General features: G+C 35.8%; 1 protein-coding gene across 3 annotated transcripts in view; it reads left to right on the forward strand.

Moving 5' to 3' along the window:
- The first annotated feature begins 3,900 nt into the window (after positions 1–3,900).
- LOC128999480 (importin subunit beta-1-like) overlaps positions 3,901–13,654 on the forward strand; it is a 33,248-nt gene continuing 23,494 nt past the window's right edge. For all 3 annotated transcript variants that reach the window (XM_054426024.1, XM_054426025.1, XM_054426026.1), the window contains exons 1-3: positions 3,901–4,058; positions 9,277–9,335; positions 11,093–11,275. In XM_054426024.1, coding sequence (XP_054281999.1) covers positions 3,989–4,058; positions 9,277–9,335; positions 11,093–11,275 — 312 coding nt within the window. In that variant the 5' untranslated portion in view covers positions 3,901–3,988. The remainder of the gene's footprint in view (positions 4,059–9,276; positions 9,336–11,092; positions 11,276–13,654) is intronic.

Genomic DNA, 13,654 nt, shown 5'->3' on the forward strand with positions numbered 1-13,654 from the left:
CTTGGAGATATTTGCGTGCAGTGCAGTCCCATAAAACGAATCGGAACCTCATCTTTCCCCAAGTGGTTCTCTGCGGAGCTCATAAATTTGGTTATTCAAAAGAAAATAGCCCATAAGCGCTACAAGCAAACATTCCTTCCAGTGCACTATTCAAGGTTTTGTGAGTTGCGTAATGTCTGCAGGAATCTGAGTCGTACATGTCATAGAAGCTATTTGCGGCACATAGAAAATTCGATTCCTCACAACCCTAAATGCTTCTGGAGCTTTGTTCGCTCTTCTGGTGGATCTCCTGTTATACCATCTATTATTAGTTTTAATGGAAACTCTTCCAATGAACCTCAGGAGAGAGCTGAAATGTTTTCAACCTTCTTTTCATCGGTTTTCTCGAAGCCCGTAGTTTCACCACCTCCTTTTAACTTCAATGCCAACTCTACACTACCGATCATCTCCTTCTCTGTATTGGAAGTCTTAGAAGTCCTCAGAAAACTTGATGTTACGAAGGGTGCTGGCCCAGACAATGTGCCTCCATCCTTCCTCCAACACTGCAGCGACACTTTGGCCCAACCGCTGACTATGTTATTCAACTTGTCCATTCAACAAGGAATATTCCCTGAGACTCTCAAGACGGGGCACATTGTTCCGATTCTAAAAGGAGGCGATCCATCGAAAGTCGAGAACTATAGACCTATCACCATCCTTTCATCAGTGGGGAAAGTGTTTGAAATGTTAGTGCTCTCTCGCCTTAAACCCTTTCTAAAACCGCTAATAAGTCCCAGTCAACATGGTTTTACCTCCTCTAGATCAACCGTCACCAACCTGATGATATTTGAGGAAAGCATATTATCTGCTATGGGATCAGGTAAACAGCTTGATGTTGCCTTTATCGATTTTGCGAAGGCATTTGACAAAGTTGACCACTCCATCCTTGTCAGCAAGCTAGAAGCTTATGGAATCCATGGCCCATTGCTTTCCTGGTTCTCCGAATATCTGCATTGCCGGCGCCTAAGAGTCAAACTGCCTGGTGCGCTTTCCCAAGAATTTCTGCAAACCTCCGGTGTTCCTCAAGGGTCGCTACTCGGGCCACACCTATTCACCTTGTTCATCAACGACATAACGTCTGTTCTTCTCGTCGACGCTCTACTCTTTGCTGACGATGTGAAGATATACACCGTGGTCTCCAGTGATGATGACTTTGCTCGCCTGCAGACAAGTCTCAGCAATTTATTGGACTGGTGCATTGTTAATAACATGAAGTTAAATCTTTCTAAGTGCTCCGTTATGACCTTTGGCCGTTTGCACAACCTGCACCATTTCCAGTATACAATGAATAACCAACCCCTTGGAAGAGTGAATACGATGAAGGATCTGGGTGTCACATTTTCTTCGGACATCTCATTTAATGCACATGTCAACGACATATGCAGAAGAGCTTATAGGATGCTGGGTTTCATCACTAGGTCGACTCGTGGTATGACAAATGCTCTCGTATTAAAGACTCTCTATTCATCCTTTGTGCGTCAGCTCCTGGAGTATGCCAGCCCTGTCTGGTCCCCTTACCACCTGGGTCTGATCGATAAGTTGGAGGCTGTGCAGAGGAAGTTCGTGAGACTACTGGGGGTTCGTCAGGGACTGCACTACAGGGAAATTCCATTTGCTGGACTTCAGGCTAACTTTTTCCTCCCTGACCTGGAAGTGAGACGCTGTATAGCAGATGTGCTGTTCCTTGCTAAGCTTATCAGTGGTCAGCTGGACTGTCCCATGCTTCTGTCACAAGTGGACTTCCGCCTTCCATCCAGAACTCGGTCACGTGACTTGTTTAGCAGGCGCCATTACCAGCGTTCCTACGACTTCCACGGTCCACTGGCAAGGATGATGAGGCTTGGGAATGGTCTCTGCGACACGGTCGACCTATTCTGTGACAGTTCAACTACCATCAGAAGACGGATGCTCGCTGCTCCCTGGCCTATAGCTGATTGATTCGGTGGATTGAAAGTCTCTTTGCTTTTGTAAATAGTCATTTCTGCTTGTTTTGCATTTGTTGTAATTTCTCGTAATCTCATTGAATATCAAGCATTTTGCACATATATACTATTTGTATTTCTGTATCTATATTTCTATATGTTTTTCAGTATATTTTTGTATTTGTATTTCCTATATATTATGTATTTATATTTCTGTGTATTTCTGTATTGTATTATCTGAACTTTTTGTATATTCTTTGTATGTAGCCATGTTGCATCATGCCTCCTATAAGTATTGGTATTTGCCGTTGGAATGAAATAAATAAATAAATAAATAAATAAATAAATTTATAGCAAAACTGGGCATGTTCACCTTCTTTACTGGAGTCTATTGAAAAGTCTCACTGCCATAACTGGGAAGCTGTTTAGTGACTTGGCTAGTCTGCATCGTGGCACATCCAGATCGATAGCTCCTCTAGTGCTGATGTTGCACCACGCTGTATAAAATATCACCAATGTTCTCCTTAACGTAGCAGACGATGTCAAGTACATATTGATTAAAGATGGTAAGAATGTTAAGAGAGGAGAACAGAGGCTTACTCTTTGTGGTCTCGGCGGCCTACCGAAGTCGAAAGCCTCACTGCTCTCTTCTGAAAAGCCCTTAGAATCTTTCTGACTCTTGAAAGAGTGTCCCCATATAATATTAGCCCATATGAGACGTGACTGTTGAACAGGGCGTAATAGGCCGATACCAAAACATCCACTGATTTTTTTTCAATTTCCTCAGCAAAAAGAGGACTCTAGAAAGCCTATGACAGACCTGAGTTGCATGTTCACCCCACGACATCTTCGGATCAATCCAGAAGCCAAGGAGCTTCAAGGGGCTCCCGCATCAGTCATCTTCATAGTGCAAATGAGTCACTGAGTCATATCCTCGTTGAGCTGCAACTTGTTGCTCACAAACCAATTCTTGGCCTCGTCAAGTAATCCGTCTGAGTCCAGACGGATTTGTTCTATGTCCTTTCCCCTTGCCAGCAGGGTAGTGTCATCCGCATATAAAAGTGAGCGGCCCTGAAGATCTAAATCATTGACAAGAATTACGAAGATAAGAGGACCAAGCACAGACCCTTGACGAACCCCATGTCGCAAACTAAGCTCTTCTGAGCGAGCACTTTCAACCTCCACTACCTGCTTCCTGCTTCTCTATTTTTGGTGGCCTACAATGCATCATCGATCTCTATTACTACAACTGCATCTGAATGCAGTTATTGTTTAGTACGAATGATTTATACTAATACTAAGTAAATAAATAATAATTGAAAAAACCCTAATTTCAAGCATTTGTATATTTTTGGTTCCTAGCCTTCGTCGTTAATTTTAGTGCTTTGTTGTGCTGTAGAAACTTAATAATGTTGTTATATGTAGTGTCTTATGACTATTAATTTTGTGGCTATTAAAATGACTTTTGAATAGGCCAGACTAGACACCGATTTTCTTAGTTCCGCCCGGGGATAGTGTATGGCGCGAAAGTGCCGTCTTAGGAGGCAACCCATAAAAGTAGTTCCATATTAGTACTTCATTTATTATTACTTATCAAATAATAGAATAGCTTAATTTACTGTGTTTTTGAATGTGTTGACATTTTTGTTGGATTGTAGGGTAGGCAAAGAATCTAGGGATTATTCAACTTATATTATTTCATATGTCAATCGTAATATTTAAATCCCTTTTATTTTGCATTACTCAGCTATAAAATCACATTAAATATTTTTTTCTGATATACTGTACAATAAATCCATAGTTAAACTACTCTATATAACTTTTGGGCTATAATATTTTTCTTAATATAATATTTTAAGAAACAAATTTTAATTTTTAAAATTTTGCACTTGACACGAGACCGAGAACGAGGTGGCTCTTGGCGGAGGAATACTAATGACGTCCCTTCAAGGCAATTCCATTGCCGGTCCATGAATTTTGCGGTGTTGTGGACGTGTAAATTTCCTATTTCTTGTTAAATTTATGCAATGATAGTTAAGATGGCTTCAGAAGCTTCAGCTCAGTTAATCCAAATCCTCGAAAAAACTGTTTCTCCAGGTATGTATTCGTTTGTTACTTAAATATTTCCATATCATTCCTACTTGAGTAATCAGGGTTGGGTGAAGACTATCTAGAGGCCATTTAATGTTCGAATTAAGTATTCTAAGGTAGGTCTAGTCCTATCATGCGGCCTGAGTTTATGCGTCTGAATTTTGTTAACCTACATTCTGTTGTATGTAAGATAAAATTGATATTATAGACTCGTCTAGGCCTAGGTTTGTGCTTCCTAAAACCTACATGCCATGACACCTTGTACAAGGCCATTGGCTCAAGAGACCTAGGTAAAATTGAATGTGTCCCTATTCCATATTTGGTTGTGTTTTGTGATGGGCTACTGTAAGTTAGGCCAATCTACTGTTCCTATTGAGTTTTAAGGCCTAAGTTTATCAATTTTTATAAACTGGTGAGCTGTGCACACTTTAAGTAGGCCCCTAAGTTAGGCCTAAACTTAGTGTAAGGATTTAGGGTTAACTTAAGCCTTGTTCACACTTTACAACTTGTTTTGTAAACTTGTGTTGTATAACAAATTAACTGGTAAGTTAGGGACCTAACTTAAGTTAGATCTAGGCTAGTAAGTTTTAGCCAAGGCCTAATAATTGGTTAACCCTCCGAGTGTCCATAGTTTAGGCCTTAATGTCCGCCTATTTTTGGCGCATTTGCAAGGTTTTATTAAAACGGATCTGAAAAGCTTAAAACAATGTTAATTCTACTGTTCTATATATCATTTTGTTTGGAAAATCATGGGCTTCAATATCATACATAAAACCTAAGGAATATGTGTTTAAAAAAATTTTTTTTAGGTAAAAATAAAAATTATTTTGGAAAAATTGAAAAAAAATAAGTTCGCGCTCAATGAAAATTTGTATAAATTATAAGCCTATAAATATTTGAAAATAACCACTTTGTTCTAAATTTTATGAGGATTACAAATATATAATAATATAAGGAAGTAGATTTGCAAATAAATAAGTTATGGCCAAAAAACAGATTTCAGTACATAGGGTTTAGCTAAGAATGCATAGCCTAACCATAGCTAGGAATCTGGCTGATAATTTACATCAATATCACTACCTACTTCTTCAGGATCATCAACCTGCCCTTCAAAATCACTTAAATCTTCTTATAATGCACCACGTATATCACTACTTTTGATTTTTAACACTAAAACAATGATAAACATAATAAAACACATCAGTCATCGGTCCGAGGTTTACTAACCTGTTTACAAATACGCACGTCAGCTGTCTGCTACAATTACGATCGGCTCGGAGAACATAAAGCGCTTAGAGACAGACCTCTGGAGAAAGCTTAGAATCTAATGAAAAGAACGATACGTAACTCGATCCAGTTCAATCCGATTTTGTCAGTCATAGAGCCTTCGCCGTAAACAGTGTTCACTACACAAACACTAATAGTTTGGGCAAAAAATTGACACTACACAAACTGTGTTACGCGTCGCTGCAGCGACGCATGACACTCGGAGGGTTTAAACATTTTTAAAAATACAATACGGTAACTTTCAAGTTGTAGGCTAACTTAAGTTAGGTCTACAATAAGGATGTTGTACAACCTTAAAATAGTGTTGGTACAACCTTATCTTATAACTTATGGGTAAAGTTTCCTAGGTTAACTGGGCTACGCTAACTTATTATCGATTGAAAATATTCTATAGATTCAATTAGGTTAGTAAACTTTAACTTAATTCCTTTTTTTTACCATATCTAAAAAACACAATTGTAACTTAGCGTAAATTAGCCTTAGAACTCAACTTAGCCCAGTAAAAAAAACTGTACCTTTTTACGTTAAGTTGCAGCGTTCCCTACTTAGCCTACCCATTTCGGAAATGACAAACATGTTTACCCACATCGGTTTTGCTATCTGGGCTCTAGATCAGTTTGCTCCCATGAGTAGGCATAGCCCAGACAAAAGTCTACATTTGCCATTCTTAAAAAGTTTTACCAACAGTCCTTAATTCCCTAGCCAACAACTCGTTTTATCTTGTTCAAAATCTCGTAACCTTTCACTGCCACTGTATTTAAGTTAATCCTATATTTTGCAGTGACGAACCTACCACCCAACGACGCTTTGACCTTGTCTTTCTATCACAGGAAATCACGGCACAAACAGCCTGCCAATAATAGATCACGATCCTCGCCCCTTATAGCAATAACTTAAGTTAATGATAACTGTGTAAGTTTTTGGGCGAGCTCTCTTAGCCATCATTGTTTTTGGGATGGCGCATACAACTTGTTTTACAACATTAAGTTAGTCGTACCTATAAACACAACGTCAAGACAAGTTTATAGTGTTCATATTTCATATTTCCGCTTCACTTCATATTTCATACTATGGTACTTAAAACAAAGTTTAACTAAGTTTAAGTTAACTTAAGTTAAACATGTTTGACAAACTAAAGTTTGTAAAACAAGTTGTATAGTGTAAACACAGCTTAAGGTCTCCATCAATAGGCAGTCTAGTCCAATAAATAGCTGGGTAGCTTAGTGGTTATAGGCTAGTGCTCGCCTAGTACCGGTAGTCAAAAGGTCGCCGGTTCGATCCTGAGAAAAGTGAGTTAAGTTAGGCCAGGCTTAAGTTAGCATTTTGATGGTTGGAAACTGGACCCAGCTGCCCTTGATCATTGGGCTTTCATTAAATAATGCTCATGACTAATGAAACAGCTGGGTCTTACAGTAGGTAATTAATAAAACCTGCACAAGGCATCACACTCCGTACACTAATTGTCATTCGATTAAGTTATTTTACCTATTAAATAATTAGGCCTACACTGAACTTCTTAAGGTTGCGTGCTCTCATTTTAAAACAAAAACAATCCAAAATGTGAACAATAACACAAGTCATGTGTTGAACAATTATTAACATAGGTACGTTATTAAGATGATATTATAACTACTAAGTGACTGTCATCCCTCCTTCACAAGTAAAAATTATTTGTTTTTAGCGAATTTCCCATATAGGGAATAAGCTATTACCGTAGTACTCATGGTAAGACCTGGACGCGGGACCGATTTTTTTTTTTTTCGTTTTGAGGTCCCTAGAGGCCAAAAACACCATCCGTTAAAATTCATATATATATATATATATGTGTGTCCGTCAGCATGATAACTCGAGTAAAAATGATCCGATTTTGATGAAATTTGGTACAAACGTGTAAACGTACGTTTATTCGAACGAGTTCGCGATCCAGCATGATCGGACCATGGGAACGGGGGTTTTATGGGGTAAAAATAGGTTTTTCCCATTTTTTACCCAAAAAACATAAAATTTAGCAATTTCTTTCCAAACCATTTTGTAGAGCTTAAAAAAACAAATAATTTATTATGCGCCTAATAGTTACGGAGAAAATTCAAAAAAATTGTAAATTTAAAATTCCCATGTTATTCTTATGGAGAATAAGTAAACTGTTGTAGTTTGCTTGTTTGTGAACATATTTTGATTGAATTTGGAAAATGTTTTCATTTCTTACTAACTATTGACATTTTACAAAAGGAAAAAAAAAACTGTTTTACCCTCCCTGATGCAGCAAACCTAAGTACTTGTTAAATTAATTCTATTTAAATAGGGAATAAATGTTATATTTTTAAGTAGACATTTCAGTGTAAATCCAATCAGTCAAATGGAAATTCGCTTAGTCTGCACTAGGTTTGCTGCGGCGGGGGTATTTTTTTTATCCTCTCGCCTCTTCTTACAACAGAAGCTGAGTCATTGTTAAAATGTTATTCTAACCTGGGCGACTGACTTTCGTTCACATGATGGGAGATTCTGAATGACTTACGTCTTGTCTTATGATCCATGAGTTTCTTCGGTATTCTCGTCCATCACCTGTCTGAATTTGGTACGATCATGGTTCAGGGCCAACTTGAACTATTTTTGCTCTCAGCCAACACTTGGTTTGAATATGAAAAGCACTGATTCACTGAGTTTGAACTGATCAAGCTCTGTCTTCCTCATATCACCATACAGAATATTATTTTGCAATCCGGAGGCTAACATCCACAATCTACGGTACTTTATCAAAGTTTATACCAGATGCTTCAGTTGATAGTTCCTTCTCGACAAGTTCTCACTGAGAAAAATGTGGCTTGGTTCTGGGATACACCACAACAAAAATCATTTAGGCCTAACAAGTTCAGCAAAAACTGAAAAAAAACTCGGCACCAGGGTTGCCACCCATCCCGATTCTGCCGTTACAGTCCCGATTTCGGTACCTTATGCCTGCGTTTAAGCCTATGTTAATCCGAGGGGAAAAGGGGCCATGTCCCGATTTTTCCCTAAGGTAGCAACCCTGCTCGGCACTGTCATTAGGTTAATTATTAAATAACTCTAGGCCTATTGTACATCTAAAGGTGGTGTATTCTCATTTTAAAACAAAAACTCAATCCAAAATGTAAAACGTAACACCAAGACATATGTTATTAACATATTAACTACTAACTGTCACACTCATTCTTCACTTATATTTGGGTTAAAACACATATTTTTAATTCCCCATCAAACGATACCAAGTTCAAAAAGATCGAATAGAAAATAGCTGAATTATTACGATTTTTAATAGTAAAATGGGGTAGAATAAGGCAGAAGCTAGTCAGGTTTGCCCCATTTTACAACTAATATTTCAGCTATTTCTTATTTGATCTTCGTTTGATAGGGAATTAAAAATTCTAAATAAAAGTGTTCTTGACATTTCTTCATAATAAGCCGTTTTTGAGTACCGGTAATTTAAGTTTAAAAAATTAAATTGGCCGCCATTTAGAAATTTTTCATTGAATCAAGATGAATTTTTTTTCTTAAATTAGGCTAGTCTTTTCTACTTTAACCTACGTACCAAGTTTTATAAAAATCTGTTGAAAAAATTCAAAAATAAAAATGTTTTTGTAAAAAAATATAAAAATGGCGGATATCTGGTTTAACAAAGCGATTTTGAAAAAAAAAATGCTATTCTCGATTTTCTCTTTATTTTGACCCATAGAACCATTTCCCGGAGTTTGGCTGTTTACTTACGGGACACCCTGTATAATTCAGTGTTTTATCTCAGCTACAAAAAATTTACAATGGGATAGAAAATACTTTAAACCAGACAACTGAATTTATTAAAGCATTTTACAGCCCTATATTATTTTATAGAACATTTCGGTTAATCCAAATTCAGGTCAGGGGTTCTAGTATATTTAGTCTAACAGCAACTTCTGTTTTGTAGATAAAAATGAGTTGGAGGCTGCCCAGAGCTATTTGGAACAAGCTGCTCAGACTAATCTGGTAATTATATAGTTTAATGTTCAATAGATTGTAAAATGAATTAACTTATTAAATTTAAGAAAATGAACTCTGCCAACTATAGCCTATTCAGTAGACCAAAATGTCTTAGTTTTGCAAGTAAACAAGAAGAATAAGAATCTTTAATGCCCTTTAAACATTTTATAGTGCAATAGGGTAGTTTCATTTTTAAATAGATTGTCTTAATATATAAATAATAATACAATGTAATTAAATGTATCAAAAGAAAGAGTAACAAAGATAATTTAATTAAATAAGTTAAAACAAGCTGGCCTAGTAATAGTTTGTGTAAGTTTATATGTGTATTGAAATAAGTGAGAGGTAATGTTTTTTTTTAAGTGCTTACCCATACAAGATAAGTAGGTTTACCATAGATTAAGAAGGTATGAGTAATCAACTCCACCTCAGAGGTGTAACTATATGTAAGATGACTTAATAAACACTTGAGGGGAAAATATAAGTTGACTTTGGAGTGTCCAACGCTGGTTCAAAATTTAGGATCCCAAACAAAAATTCTACAAAAATGACTAGCCTATATGAATTTTTGACGTGTAACACAGGCTTCGGCTGGCATTTTTTTGCTAATGAATTATTTTCTTCCACATCCTAATGTTTGTAGTGACTATAAAATTAAAAATTTTAATAAAATAAAAATATACAGATATTGATTTTACCCTACATTTGTACAATTATAAGACTAAGAATATTTATTTTCCTTTGAACATTAAATGCATTTGGAATCGTCAGTTAAACAACACATTCTGCACGAAATATCACAAAGCGCTACAAATACAATCAACATGTTCCTACAAAACTTTCGACAGTTCTAAAATAAATAAATAATTAGTTTCTACTATGTTTAAAATGCTACAAGTACAGTTCAAACTAAAAGATGGTAGGTCTAATTATACATGCAAGTCAAATAAATATCACAGCTCAAGAGTCAAAAACTTAAAAATATTGTAGCCTATGTTGTGAGGAATTTAAAAAGATACCCCCGCTGCAGCAACCTGCCGACGCGAATTTCCATTAGCCTGAATTGATTTTCAATTAAATCTATTAAATTAACATTTAGGTTTAACGAGTATGCCTACCTAGGTTTGCTGCTACAGGTAAACTAACAAAGTGTGATTTTTAGTAAAATTTTAATAGCTTAGTATATAATAATTAAATCTCTTAAAACACGCTTACCCTCCGTGTAGCACCAAACCTAGGTACTTGTTTTTAAACCTAATGTTATTTACATAGATTTAATTTAAAATCAATTCAGACAAATGGAAATTTGTTTAGTCTGCAGGTTTGCTGCAGCGGGGGTATTTTAACTTACAATACTTTATGGATCGTCCCTTGAAGAGATTTTTGCTCTTGATTTTCTACTATTTATGTTATCTTTTTGAATCTTTAGAATACCTACTTAAATACCTGATTAGACCTTAAAGAACACATTTTAAAATACATTTATAAAGCGCCATATTTAAAAAGGCATAGTATAGGCTACAGATTTGTAAGTACCCAAAATGTTTGTAATATAAAGACTTAGCACAGGCTGTGTGTTAAATCAGTAGCTTGATTGACTACATATCCTTGGCAGCAACGTAATGAATTTGAGTTCTAGTGCTACCAATGAAATTGGTCAGCAGACTACAGTTAAGTTATTTCACTATAACGGGTAATTCCTTGGTTTGTTTGATACATGCACCGCTAATGCATAACATAATGTTCTGCGTTTAAATTTTCAGCCTGAATTCGTCAAAACACTTTCCGATGTGTTACACCATGGGGGCAACAGCCCAGTTGCTAGGATGGCTGCGGGTCTTCAACTCAAAAATACCCTCACTTCCAAAGACCAAACAGTCAAACTACAATACCAACAACGATGGCTGGCATTCCCAGAAGATGTCAGACTGTATATTAAAAAGAATGTAAGTATGATTTTTAAGCAATTCCTTTTTAAGACAAGAGCTTTTGTAGTTGCATGGCTTTAGTCTCTAAACTTGTAATACAAGAATCATTCATCAAAGCAACAATAGATTTGAGTAAGGCATTTTGTTTAGAATACTTCACCACATAAGAACATAATTCAGAGATGATTGTCAATTCAGAGACCTAAGAGTAACTTAACTTGATTTTTTTTTTTGCTGAGAGAAGATTGTAAACTGTTTTGCTGAGTCAAGCAAATAACGTAGAACAATATATTATAGGTTAGGCGTTTTTGAAGGTTATTGTACACTTTTTTAGTTGCTCATTAGGCCCTACTATAAATTTTAGACTTATTTAACTTTGCTTGTTGTATTCAACCAGTAAAGAGATGAGTGTCTTCATTGTTAAAAGTTGGACAGAGAAGATTACGAAACTTAAAATTATTTTGGTTTCAGTGGTATCCCTTGTAAAATCAAGTTGCTTTCTTTTGTTAAAAAAGTTAATTTTTGCAACCGATTTAATATAAGCCTAGGCAAGTGTATTCCAAGTTACCTTAGGCAGATAACCTGCTTGCCAACTGACTGTGTAAACACGGCTTTGGGGCTATGAGATTTGGGATACTTTGCAGTTTTTTTGTATATTTTATTTTTTTTATATATATCTTATATTATAAATGTGAAAGTTTGTCTGTTTGTTTGTATGTGTGTATGTTTGTTTGTTTGTTTGAAGTTCAATCATGCATTAACTACTTGGCGGATTAGGCTGACATTTGGCATGATGATGGCTCACTATCCCGATTAACATATAGGCATATTCTTATCTCAAAAATCCTCTCGGGCTCCGCCCCAATGGATCTGTAGTTCCCCATGTTAACCTTATGAGTAGGCCTATTCATATTTAAAGGGAATTAAAGAATTTAGTAAGCTGTGTCAACTAAAAAAGTTGGTTCTATGCAAAAGCATCAAAAAGTTATAAGATTTACCAACAGGGTGCAGCACTAATATTTTGTTTTGCATTTATGAAAACAGCTAATTTGAACTAAGCAGCAAAAAAAAAAAAAAAACCCCGTGATACACAATGAGAACTGTCAAAGTAGGATTTTTTACAGTTAAGTTATATTTTAAATTTCATGATTAATTTGTGATATGCAAATTTTTAATAATTTATTTTTCTTTATTGTTTGGATGAAGTGGTAGAACATTATGGCTATGGTAGCCTAGATGTGTAATACTATAGTATACCATAAATTTAAAGAAGCAAATTTTATCAAACCCATTGCACACGCAAAGCTTGAGTATAACTGCAATAAGCATTTTATACTTAAATGCCAACCCCGTACGAAGGACGGATACTCTGCTAGTATATAGGCCTATATATGTCCGTTAGCACAATAACTCGAGCAGAAATGATCCGATTTTGATGATATTTGGTATAAACGTGTAAACCTACATTTATTCAAACAAATTCGCGAACCAGCATGATCAGACTATGGGAACGGGGGTTTATGAGGGGGTTTTATTGGGTAAAAATTTTTCAATTTGGGTTTTTTCAATTTTTGGCCCAAAAAACATAAAATTTAGCAATCTATTTCCAAACCACTTTGTAGAGCTTAAAAAAACAAATAGTTTAGTATATTTAAGTGTTATTATGCGGCTAATGGCTACGGAGAAAATAAAAAAAAAATGGTAAATTAAAAATTCCCATGTTTTTCTTATGGAGAATAAGTAAACTGTTGTAGTTTGCTTGTGAACATATTTTGATCAAATTTGAGATCAAAATACATTTATTTCTTACCAAACTATTAACATTTTACAAAAAAAGTTTTTAACCCTCCCTGTTGCAGCAAACCTAAGAGTACTTGCTAAACAAATTCTATTTAAATAGGGAATAAATGTTTTTTAGGGAGACATTTTAGCGTAAATTCAATCAGGCAAATGGAAATTCACTTAGTCTGCAGGTTTGCTGCTGTGGGGGTATTTTATATTACTTGCTATTCACAGTGCCTATTTACCATGAACTAATCTCTCTATATATCTCAATAACTCATATCTTCACTTCATCACTTAACACCTTTTTCCATTGAAAACCAGGCTGGGTTGACTCTGCCAACGTATTGCCTCCACATTCTTGGGTCTTCTGCTGTACCTTTATAGCTGAGTAGAGCCTTCTCAGGTCTTAAGTAACTTTGTTATTCTAACTCATTCTTGGTCTTTCTAGACCTCTTTGTTTTCCTTCCCGCACACTTAAATTGATCAATTCATTACACTTCTTGTATAGGGCAGGCCTACAAATGACCCAACCAATTTAGTCAATAAGTTTTTATCATTCCTTCAATGTCTGGTTCTTGATATAATTCTCGTATACATTAATCTCGTCCTTCT

The sequence above is a fragment of the Macrosteles quadrilineatus genome, unplaced genomic scaffold, assembly GCF_028750875.1.
Source record: "Macrosteles quadrilineatus isolate MER2022 unplaced genomic scaffold, UCM_ALF_1.0 Scaffold_8__2_contigs__length_117827958, whole genome shotgun sequence".
Classification (NCBI taxonomy): Eukaryota; Metazoa; Arthropoda; class Insecta; order Hemiptera; family Cicadellidae; genus Macrosteles; species Macrosteles quadrilineatus.